The sequence below is a fragment of the Vipera berus genome (genome assembly GCF_964194415.1).
Source record: "Vipera berus genome assembly, chromosome: 9".
In the NCBI taxonomy this organism is placed as follows: Eukaryota; Metazoa; Chordata; class Lepidosauria; order Squamata; family Viperidae; genus Vipera; species Vipera berus.
This window is the reverse complement of record NC_138212.1, coordinates 25,793,848-25,805,565: the sequence shown is the minus strand read 5'-3', so window position 1 is coordinate 25,805,565 and position 11,718 is coordinate 25,793,848. Positions and strand designations below refer to the sequence as shown.

Below are 11,718 nucleotides of genomic sequence, written 5' to 3'. Positions count from 1 at the left end.
CTGAGCGGCCCTGCGCGACCGGGAGCGGCTCCGCGCAGCCTCGCCGGCCCGGGAGATCGCGAGCGCGGGAGCCTGCGGCACCGCGGACGGAGAAGCCGCGCCGGGCGTGGCAGGGCAGGCGGGGCGGCGGCGGCGCTCCGGTCGCACCGTCCTCTCCGCCTCCCGCGCCGGAGCCAGTACCATGCTCCCCGCTGCGTCGGGCGCAGCCAGCCCCGTGTCGGACGCGCCCTCGCCGCCGCCGCCGCGCCCAGCCGCCGGGCGCCCCGTCTTCGCCGGAGGTCCAGCCGGAGCCTGAGCCGGGCACGCTCGGCCGCGCCTCGCCCGCCGCCCGCCCGCCCAGGATGCTGACCGGCTGCCTCGCCCCGTGCCCGCTGCTGGCCCGCTCCTGCCCCGCCGTCGCCGCCGTCCTGCTCGGAGTCCTCTGGCTGCACGCCTGCCGCGGGATGCCCCATGTCATCCGCATCGGTGAGCCGGGCGGGCGGGGGCGGCGGGCAGGGCGCCCAGCGGCGGTGCCCGGCTGGGGGGGGGGGGCGGGAGCGCGCGGCGGGGGGCGGCCAGCGGGAGCCCGGCGGGCCGTTTCTGCCACGGGCGGGGTTCGGGTTCAGGTGCTCGGCCCGGCGGTAGCCTCGTGCGCTGGGAAGGCCGGCGCCGCACCGGCCAGCGGTGGGACTCCCCGCGTGCCCTTGACGGGGAGGGCAGAGCCGGCCTGGGGCGCGGAGCGGACTTTGGCGGGGCGGGCGAGGTCCGCGGCGCCGGCAAATCCCGAAGGGCTGCGCCGGTCCGCGATCCCTCTTCTCCGACGGAGAAACTAGCCAAGTGGACGTCTTCGTAGGTGCTGGGGGGGAAAGTGACCGGGAAAGTCGGGACTGGCCGGGCGGCTGCATTACAGCCTTCGCCGCCTCCCTGCTTTGCTCCTGGCGGCTCTCCTAATCCCCGCGGCCGCTCCGGGATCCGCCGGCGCGGAGTTCATCGCCTCGCCGAGTTGTGAGGGCTGGGGGGCAGCGGGGCGAAGGGCAGCCTGGCGCCAACTCTGCGACGGAGAGGTCGGGAAAGTCCGGAGCCGCAGAGCCCTCCGCTCCCCCCCCCCGGCCAAGGAGGCGCCCGGGTCGCCTTTGGGCTCTGCGGGGTCGGGGCAACTGGACAGCCTCCAGCCCGACTGGGGGCAGAGGAGGGGCGGCGGGAGGGGGACTGAGCGAGCCTCCCTCGCTCCCGAAACCAACGGAGTGGGTCAAAGCGTTCGGCTTCGGGGCGGAAGACCCTGCAGGGGCGGCCTTTCTCTTTCTCCGGGTGGAGGGAGCCGCTGGGCCTTGACCGGCTGGCAGAGCAGCTGCCCCCCCCCCCGCCCCGCCGAGGGCAGTGGCGACCCCGGCCTTTCCTCCCCGGGCGGCAGGGAGAGGGCGGCCTTCTCGGCAAAGGGGTCTTCGGCAGCCCGCCCTGCCTTTCGCCCCGGACTCCGTGCGGTCCGCCAGGCTCGCCATCCCGGCGGTTTCTCAGCCGCGGCTCAGATCAGCCTCCCCAAATTCCCCAGCTCTGCGCGGTGCGGCCTTGCCGTCGCCTGTGCGTGGATCGAGCGGTGACCTTCCTCTTGCTCTGCCTTTGGCCCGGCGCGCTTCGCGTGGGGCACCAGCCGGGAGCTGGCGGAGGGGCGGGGAGGCCGTGTCGGCCGGCCCCGCCGTGATTTCGGGCTGGGCTGGCAGGGCATCCAGCCGCTCTCCGGCTGGCCCAGTTCTTCTTGTATTCTCAGGGCTTTAGGCAAGGGATTCTCCTTCACGCTGAGTGGATAAGAGCCTTTATTTGAAAAAGTTGAGCCAGGTTGTGCCCAGAGAAAAACATTTATTGATTTTTTTGGAGGGGGGGGCCTGGATGTTTACTGTGTGTGTGTGGGGGGGACCTTAGGGTTTTTTCTTTTCCCTTCTGTTCAGTCATGTCCAGTTTTCTGAGATTGCCTGGACAAACCCCTGCAGTTTTCTTAGCAAGGTTTTTCCGAAGTGGATGCCATTGCCTCCTTCCTAGGGCTAAGAGAAAATGCCTGGCCCAAGGTCACCCAGAAAGAGTGGCCTGAGGCAGGATTAGACCTCAGGGTCTCCCTGTTTCTCACCTGGAGGCTTTACACCACCAGCACGGCGCCAAATTGGCTCTGTAAAGCTTGAGTCATATAGGCTAAATGAGGAATCTGGGGGGGGGGGTACTTTTTAGGAATGGAAGTTGCCCCTCCCTTTGGGGACTTGATCTCACCTGGTCATAGTTTGGGGTGGAATTTGGGCCAATGAAAGAAAAAAATGGATCCTTTGGGTGTCCAGACGTTTGGCACTCCGCTCAGGTGGATCACTTTCAGGTGCTTCTGCAAGTGTGGCTGGGCAACTGCAGACTTTCAGGTGCGCCCCAGAGATCTTCACCCATATGGGAGGGAAGATTCTTTCAGGCATTGTCGTGTCCCAGCTCTGTCTTGGTAGCGGTGCTGGGTTCAAGGAGCTGATATTCCAGGGTTGTTGTTTTTTTTTTTTTTAAAAAAAATGTTAGTTAGAAGAGCTCAAAATCCGTTTTTCCCCCAAAAATGCAGAATGAAAAGGAAACTCAAGAATGACAGGAGAATTTGTAGTAACTCCAGCAGTTTCAAAGACGACCGTCTTTCTGATGCTCTTCTGTCATCTTTCCTTTTCTAAGGAATGAAGAATTTCTTCTATCCTGTGTTCTTAATTTGTTCCCTTCTTTCACAGGGGCATTTCAAAATAAAAGGGTCATAAAAAAAATAAGCAGCTGGTTGGATTTTGATTGAACTGCCTAATAAATGGCTGTAGGAGCTTTGAAAACACCGTAGAGGTGTAAGTGTGGATTTTTGTGGTGGTTAAATTATTATTTTTCTTTTCGCCTGCAAGACAAAGCATCTCTCTTGTTTTTCAGTTCTGTTTCTAAGGAATCTTGTTCTTTGTGACTAAATCAACGCAGATGTTTTTATTTTTAGGGTTTTTTTTGTAGAATGTAATGTTGAGCATAATCCTTTCTAAGCGCCATTTGTAATGTCTGGTGGAGAAAATGTAATTGCTGTCACGGGAATGGCGACAAGAATCCACACATGGCGGAGTGGAATAACCTAATTGACTTAAGTGCTATTAGCTGGTGTCACCGAGGAAGCTTCTTGCATTTTGTGAGCGCCTGGGAAATCACCCTGTCTGGTTCTTTAGGGGAGTACAAAGCCTCTCGCTTGGTCAGGACCCTGAAGAGAATTTCTCATCTCCTCCTCCTCCTCCACCTCCTCCTCCTCCTCCTCCTCCTCCTCCTCCTCCTCCTCCTCCTCCTCCTCCTCCTCCTCCTCCTCCTCTTCTTCTTCTTCTTCTTCTTCTTCTTCTTCTTCTTCTTCTTCTTCTTCTTCTTCTTCTTCTTCTTCTTCTTCTCTCCAACTTCAGCGTCTTCCGGGAGTAGCACAAAAGGGGCCGTGTCTCACACCGTCTGCCTCCTTGCGCCCCTCCACACCAGGAACCATCAGAGGAAGGCAAAACTCTTGCAAATGGAAATAGCAAGAGCCCTTTTAAAATTATAGTAAGCCTTGAAATGCCACATTTGATATTTTGATAGCTGAGGCAAATAATTAAACAGACGGAAGGAGCTTCAGCTGAAATTCTGCCTTGTTAAAATGGGTCAGATATTTGTGGTTGGAGAAGGGAAGGGAAGGAAGCCACCTCCATCCATATCCTGGACCTGGGCAGAACCGTAACCTTGGCAAGAGGCGTGTCACGGCACCAGCAGGTCCCCTTGTGTTTGCCCACTGCAGCGTCTCCACCTTTCTCTGCATTGGGGTTCAGATGGGAGTGGGAAGTGGGTCTGGACCCTGGCCAGGAGCTTTTGGGGAGGCTCAACCTTCTCCCCCCCCCTTTTCTGGCAGGGCTGACTCGGGCTGTCGCCTCTTGCAGGGAAGGCATCTGCCGCTGTGGCGTCTCCTGCGGCTGCAACCTCCCAAGGAGACGGGATTGCGCGCGGGGCATCTGCAGCAGCTGGAAAAGGGGCCCCAGTTGTGTTTTTGAAACGTTCAGGGTGAAAGAAGAAAGAGACGAGACAGGCTGAGAAAGAGATTGTCCTGCCTGTTGTTTGGATAATGCACCGGGCAGGCGGAAGAGTTTGTGGAAATAAAATGCCTCATTTGTTATTGATGTGAACGTGGTCAATTTCAATTAATATTTCCTTGAAAATGGGCTGATTATTTTCAGGATTTTTTTTCCTGTTTGGAGGATTTGTTTTCTGTCTCTTGTTGTTTCCTTGAATTTTTTCCTTGATAACGATTTCACTGTTGGAAACCTTAGTTTGTTTAATGCTGTTTTAATAACATCCACTATTAAAAGAAAAAGGCGCACAGGCTAAAATAGTGATTAAGAACTCACGGGAAATTCGGCTTTTAAATGGAAAGATCAGAGGCAAATGAACCAGGAGGCCAATGGTGTCTGTGAACCTCTGAAATCCACAGCACAGGAATGTCGGCTTTGCATTTTGTGGTGTCAAGGCAGCTCTGCGAAGAAGGGGGGCAGTTTGGAAACGATGTGGGTTTTTCTCCCACATCTGGACCGGCAAAAAAGGACTCAACCGGTTCCCTTTGTTTTTCATGCAGTGTTGAATTCAGCACTGTGAAGTTTGTCCCGCTACAAACCTGGGTCAGTGCCTTGAAAAACAATGACTTGGCTTCCATTCGGTGGAAGCGTAATTGAAAATCAATATTATTGAAGTCAAGCTGGCGTGGAAATGTTTGCAAAAGATCAGGGTGGTCAGGATAATTCTCCGGGATGGCAGTTCCACTTCGGAGCCAAACTAGCCTTGGCCTCTCCTCTTGTAAGGCAGCGCTTTGGTATCTGGCTGCTGCTGGCAAAGCCCCTGCTGAGTGTGTGTGTGTGTGTGTGTGTGTTGATGTGTGAGGCTTCCTTATACAGCAGAGAGAGCCTGAAGAGAATTGGAGGTCACCCCCCCCCCACCTGCCCTTTTCCCCTCACTGCACCAGGCAACCAGCTCGAGACAAGGAACTCAGCCTCTCTTCCACCCCCCCCCCCGCACAGTCCCCTCCAGGCCTGGAACAGATAATCTAGATTAGGAAATGTTACCTTGAGGAGCTGCCCTCCTAGCTCCAAATGCTTCCCAAAGATCTTTTGAATCCCAGCGCAGAGAAGGTAGCCAATGGAAGGACAGGTGTTGCGTTCTGGCAAGGTGAACAATGGGAGATCCTGTGATTTATTTATTTCAACTGCCGGAAGGGTGACAGTGTTGGAAAACAGAATTTTTGTGTGTGTGTGGTGGGTGGGTGGGTAAGATTGCCTAATATTTTAAATGGTGAAATAAATGTAGATGTCCCGCAGAGTTTTCATCCGCAAGGAAGAAACTAGGGAGAAGATTCTGCGGTGATTCATCTGTCGAAATGAAAGGAGCCATCTTTCTTTTGTACCTGCCAATATTTAGATGCATCACCTGGATGCCAGTGATAAACCTGAGGCAAAAGAGTCAGATTTTGGTGAACCGCCAAATTAAAGCAAATCTGCAAATGAATCCACAAAGGCCTTTTCACAATTCTTACCCCCTCCCTGCTATGAACACAAAGCTGATGGGATTCATAGCAATAGTGAACTGGCTTCTCATTTTGCACACATTCCTTACGCATAAAACAATCCAGGAGAACCTGGAAAATTCATGCAGAGTCCTGGTGACTGTTGACATTCTGATTCTTTTGTTTTGTTTTTTTTACAAATTTGGAAGAAAGTCCTGGCAGGTAGTAAAATTTTCTTTATCTGCCTGAACCGAGGAGCAAGTTCATCGGCTCCTCGGCACGAGCAGATCCAGTCTTGCCTTGGTTTGGTCTCTGGGGGAAGTGAGTTCTGATTAGGTGAGGATCTTTGTCTTTTTACAGAGATGGGGAAAGCAGCTTTCTGAGGCTGACCCTGGCCGAGCTTTGCGCCGTTGGTTGGCCACTCCAGTTTCTCTCATTTCGGTATGAAGGCAGAGATGAATGTCAGGCTACAGTGTCAAGGGGGCTTCTTGGTAGCCAGCTGCTCCAGCGACTCAATCCTGGTCCTGCAGCCTTCAGGAGGAGAGGCAGTCGGCTTTGAGATGGAGTCAGGGTTGCCGTGGGAAAGCCGGCTGCTGTTTTTCCAAAACCAAACAGCTGCTTTCCTCAAGTGGCTGCGGCTTCATTCTAAATACGCTGCGTTAGGCTAGATGCTGGATTTCACAGCCTGGAAGCATTTCTGTGCACATATCCCGGGTAATTTCTGATAGTCTAGCCAAGCTCTAGGCATGTAGGCATGAGTGCTGTGTTCCCATTCTTCGTGCTGTGTAGAAGAATCTACCTCATGAGGCTGGCAGTGAATTTTCGCCATTTCTCCCTAGTGAACTCTGTGGTTTTGTGTTTGTAATAAATCCTTGGTTCGACCGTGGCTTGGAGAGCTCTGCAATCTACTCACAGCTTAATGTGGTCCATCTTGTCCTTTTAACATGATTGCAACTCCTCTCCAGCTTCTAGTTTGCCAGTTGAGAGGAAGCTGATCCCTTGCAGAGCCCAGGGCAGGCTTTGAAACATGGCAGCTGCTCCCGCTGTGGACAGTCAGCAGAGGGCAGGTGTGTGTCAGTGATAGCTCTTTGTCTGCTCATCACTTCTTGGCCTTTGGCTAAGATCAAGTGTCTAGTACCCTGGTTGGGACCCACCCACAACGGCAGCTCAAGATAAGATGCCCTCAAGTCACACTCAACGGCTGGAGCACTGGATCTTTTGCTTGGCAGCGTCCTGGCGTCTCTTGTTGCCCGACTTCTGTTGCTGCTAGGATGCCCTTGGCCCAACTTGCTGTATCTTTACAGCAGAGATGGGCAGAAAACGTGCCAGGCTTCGCTTGTTTGCCACCTAATATGGTGCATTTCTCAGCTCTTGTTGCGGAAAAGGCTTTGATTTTTAGGCAGTTGTATTCATTTCATTTCTTCAACTGTGTTTCCATTCTAAGCAGTACAGATTCCCCCTCTGTGCTTTGCAACCGCTCAAAATCTTGTAGAACCAAGGGTGACAGAAATGAGAAACAATTTGCAGAACACGAGGGGAAAGCCCCAAGTGATTCTGGCTACAGGGCTGAGCTGCCAACCACAATGCTAAACATTTTGCAATTCTTCCTCCCTCCCTCCTCATCCAAATTGTCTTTCTGCATAGGTTTCTTTCTTCTGCTCTCCAACTTCTTACTGTCTGGACACACAAAGCACATTTTTTTCAGGTCACGTGGCCACCCCCCTTCCTCAAGATTTTGTACACGTGAAGGAGAAGCTGAAGCAAATGGGAATTCCCGTCTATTGGGTGTTACACAGATTATGCCAAGAATATGGCATCCAGTTCTGGGCACAGCTTTTAAAGAAGCGTGTGGGAAAACAGCTGAGGGGATCCTGGAAACGAAAATGGAATGATTGGAGGTGCTGGGTCTGCTTAGCTTGGAGGAAACCAACTAGCTGGACCTGAAGGGCTGCCATCTAGAAGACAGGGCAGAATTCTTCAGAGATGTTCCAGAAGACAAAACAAGAAAGAAGGAGCAAGGAAGCAGAATTTGCTTGTACATCAGAAAAGGTAACCAAGGAACAGTCTGTCTTGGGAATCGCCTTTGCTGGAAGTGTTAAAATGGGGGCTTGGATGATCATCTGTCAGGGATGCTGCCGCTGCCACAGGGGATTCCTGCACCGGGCAGAAGGTTGGATTAAATGGTCCAGGATGCCTTCTACCCCCTCGCCTCCCCCCCACTTCTGAGGTTAGGCCAAGCCAGATTCCCGCCCCCCCCACCTGTGATCCTCTCTCCTGCCTCATCCTTTGCTTGCTGGAGGGAGGGTCCTGGAAGCCCTGGGAGCTCTGACTAGGCTAGACTCACCCCCCAGGCTGGGTTGCCCTCCCCCCGCCTGCTAAAATCTGAAGGTCTGACTAAATGCCCTCCAGGTTCAATATTAGCTGCTCCCCTTGTGCGATAAATGCTGATTTCAGAGCCCCCCCTTTCTTTCACAAATTGTTTCAGATACAATCTGGGGTGCAAAACTCCCAGTGTGACAACTTAGATGTTCAGGACAGCTTGTCCGTTGAGGGAACTGAGCAGCCCATGCTCCAGCTGAGTTGGGTGTAAGAAGAGAGCCCTTGCCAGCCCAGAACCGGAGTGCATTTTCTGCCGAAATGAATGCAAGCCTTATGGAGGCTACCTTGCCACGTCCTGGACTTGATGCGGTCAAGGCTGAGCCCAGAAGCCTTTTGCAGGTTCATTTCTGCCTACTGCGCTACCTGAAGCTCCAGAGGCGGCAGGGCATAATCTTAGCTTACGCATTCTCATTCAGCATGTGATTGAATCCAGACAGTATTCTTTGGATTCAGCTGAGGGGCTCCTGCAAACGGAGATTCTGTATTCCAAGCACCTCGGCAGCCTGACCAAGAGTTAATATTTCAGATTGTCCTATAATTCCCACAGGCTGCTCTGTCTAGGATGAGATTCTCGAACATTACATCTTTGAAATAATAAACTGTCGCCATAAGAGGCACTCTTATCCGCAAGGCCAGTTCTGCCTCGTCCAGATTATTAGCTGGAGAAGCGGGGTGAAGGGGGGAGCTCTCCTTGTTCATCTATCCACATCGTTCAAATCACCTGGCTGAAAAGAGGCTTGCCAAGATGGATTGACTCCCTCTGAATCTTCCTCTGAAGCCCACCTGGAAATAAGGCCAGCGGATCCCCGTGGTCTCCATTGGTCTTGGCTTCTCCTCCCAGGATTCTGGCGAAGGAAATTCCCTCCATTGGGGAAACCATCACAGACCGGCATTTGGCTATTTTCACTGCTGCAAAGAGCTCTTTGCTTGGGTTGGATTGTAGTTACTGCAATTTTCCCAGCCTGCATTCTTTCTGTTTCATTGCTGGCAACTGTTGCTGCCTCCGTGACTCCCTTCTGCGTCCATGACAGATATAATTGCCTGTGGTGTCCTTCTCCCCACAATTAGTTATTGTCAGCTACTGAAAAGTCTTTCCCTGCTGTCTGCTAGCAGCACAGGTTTAGAGTAAGCATATGATATAGCGAACAGTCTTGAATTATGGAAAAGGAATGGTGTCCCTGCGGATTTTACTCTGCTAGTTGTTGCCGACTCTGGGGGATGGTGCTCGTCTCCAAGGCCATTGAGCCAGTCTTGTCCGAAGATGTGTCTGTGGCCAGCAGAGTGCTGTTTTCTCCCATCTGTCTACTTGCATTCGCACGCTTTCAAACTGCTAGGTGGGCCGGAGCTAGGCAAAGGTGGGTGCTCACCCCATCATGTGGTTCTTGGGTCTCGAACCCGGGCTGTCGGCCTTCCAGCTGAAAGGCTTATGCTGCCTAGTGACTTGTGGAAAGTGATATGCAAACACAGGACTGAAGTAAGCTGCTGAATGCAGGAAGAGTAGCTATGATGGAAGTAGAGCATAAATGGAATTCTTAGCCGATGGGTCATAGGACACGGGACATAGAAAGGGACCTTGGAGGTCATCTAGTCCAACCCTCTGCTCAGGCAGGAAACCCTATACCATTTCAGACAAAGAGTTGTCCGGTCTCTTCTTAAAAACCTCCAGTTATTGAGCATCCACAACTTCTGAAGGGACCATTCCACTGATTAATTGTTTTAACTGTCGGGATGTATGTTATCCTGTTTGCATAAAGCGCTTACAGATAAATGTCGCATTTACTGACCTTGAAGAAGTATTGTTTGGGAAGTAAACACTGGTACTTTTGTATTCAGATTATGAGAGGTTGTTGGTTGAGAACCAAATGAGCAATGAATGTCAGATAGACTGTATGAAGCAACAAGAGTATGACAATGCATCCCTCGGGAGAAGGGCGGTATACAAATTTAATAAAGATAAAGATAAAGATAAAGGCCACAGGAATACAGTAAGTTTGAAAAAAGAATGGAAGGAATAAGTTATACAAAAAAGGCCAGAAAAAAAAGGAAAAGGAAGAATTTGTGTACTTTGTACAGTAGTAAAGGTGGAAAAATGGATGAAGAAATATTTAAATGTGCAGATGCTGGTAGGAAAAATAGTGGATAATACAGTTGGTCCTTGACTTACAACCATTCATTTAGTGACTATTTGAAGTTACAACAGTACTGAAAAAAGGGACTTATTGCCCCTTTTCACACTGTTGCTGCTTCCCCCAGTCACGTGATTGAAATTCAGACCATTGGCAACTGGCATGTACTTATGACGGTTGCAGAGTCCCAGGATCACGTGATCCCCTTTCGTGACCTTCTGACAAGCAAAGTCAATGGGGAAGCCAGATTCACTTAACAACCATGTTGCTAACTGAGCAGTTAACAATTCACTTAACAACTGTGGCAAGAACGGTGACAAAACTCACTTAACAACTGTCTGGCTTAGCAATGGAAATTTGGGGCTCAGTTGTGGTTGGAATCTTTATGTCCATTTGTTGTGCGGCACGCATCCTTGTTAAAAGAAGTGAACATAGTGCAAGAGCTCCTTTGACTGCTTCGCGATAGGACAGCGAGAGCTGAGCCCGTTTGTGCAGTTAAAAAGGAGAGAGACCAGCTGGATGGGAAATGAATGCGGCTTGAATACAAAATCGTGTAACCGACTCAAAAGAAGTAGCCTTGGCGATTTGGCCAGAGAGAGAGAAAGAGGATGAATCCCAAAGCGTGTGACATGAAGGAAGGAGCGATGAGCCAATAGCAGGGCTGTCCACACAAAGCCACAGTAATCCCGGATCATCTCCATCTGATCGTGACGTCCGCTTCCTCTTGATTTTGGGTGGCAGCAATGACAGGGGCAGATAAGGGCATGCACATGGCGCTGCCACTGCATGCTTGCCTCCTGATAGATGTAGGTAAGTTGTGCGCAGTGATTTGCATAATGGCACACACACACACACACACACACACACACACACACGGCTGTTTGCCTCCTTCCCCCCCCCCCCAGCAGAATCCCAAGACCAAGAGGAAGAGAAAGTCAGATAAAATCATGGCTGGGTCAATTATGTTGATGGGATTTGGGACAAAAAAAGGGTGAGGTGCTAAATGAACGAAGGACATCTTATGAAGTGCTGCGTGGACAGAATAGAAACAAAGATGGCTTGCCAGGATGGAGCCCCCCGACATTGGAAGTGGTGTTTTCCATGTTGTGCTGGCCCAAGATTTTTCATGCCAAACAATCTGGGCGTTATGGAGGAAAAGGAAGGAGGCTTGAGATGATGCAGTTGAGTCAGTGATCTGCTTGGATCCAGTAAGTCTGGCAGATTTGCTGTGAGATCGAGACCCCCTTCCTTCTGTTCCATAATGCTGTTTTGGTTGCAAGAACCCCAGCTTTCCTGTATTTTATTCAACATATTTTGAATGGTTGCTTGAGGTAGCCACCTATGCATACACAGGAAAACCATTTTCTCAAACACCAACTCTTCAATAATAGCTAGTGGTTGGGTCAATTGACCACTAGATGGTAGCCAAAAGACATTAGTGGTCAAGAGATTGGGCAGTTGACAGGAAGGATCCCATCTCTTTACATTCTCTCTCGGCTGCAAGAAGGCTTGGGCAGCAGCTTTTACTTGGGCGAATATTGTGTTGCAGTCAAGAGAGACAAAGTCTTTGTTGCTCTCTGTGCTTGTTAGATCAAGATGATAATATTTCTTTCAGGGAAGTGAAAACATTGGATGGAGTACCCAAACAATGGGGCACCCATCCCTACCAGATTCTGGTAGAGGTATCAGTTTTAG

General features: G+C 51.4%; 1 protein-coding gene across 1 annotated transcript in view; it reads left to right on the top strand.

Moving 5' to 3' along the window:
• Positions 1 to 341: 341 nt before the first annotated feature.
• GRIK3 (glutamate ionotropic receptor kainate type subunit 3) overlaps positions 342 to 11,718 on the top strand; it is a gene marked incomplete at its 5' end in the record, with an annotated part of 229,784 nt that continues 218,407 nt past the window's right edge. Inside the window, one exon of the mRNA XM_081335134.1 lies at positions 342 to 465. Within this exon, the coding sequence (XP_081191260.1) occupies positions 342 to 465 (124 nt within the window). The remainder of the gene's footprint in view (positions 466 to 11,718) is intronic.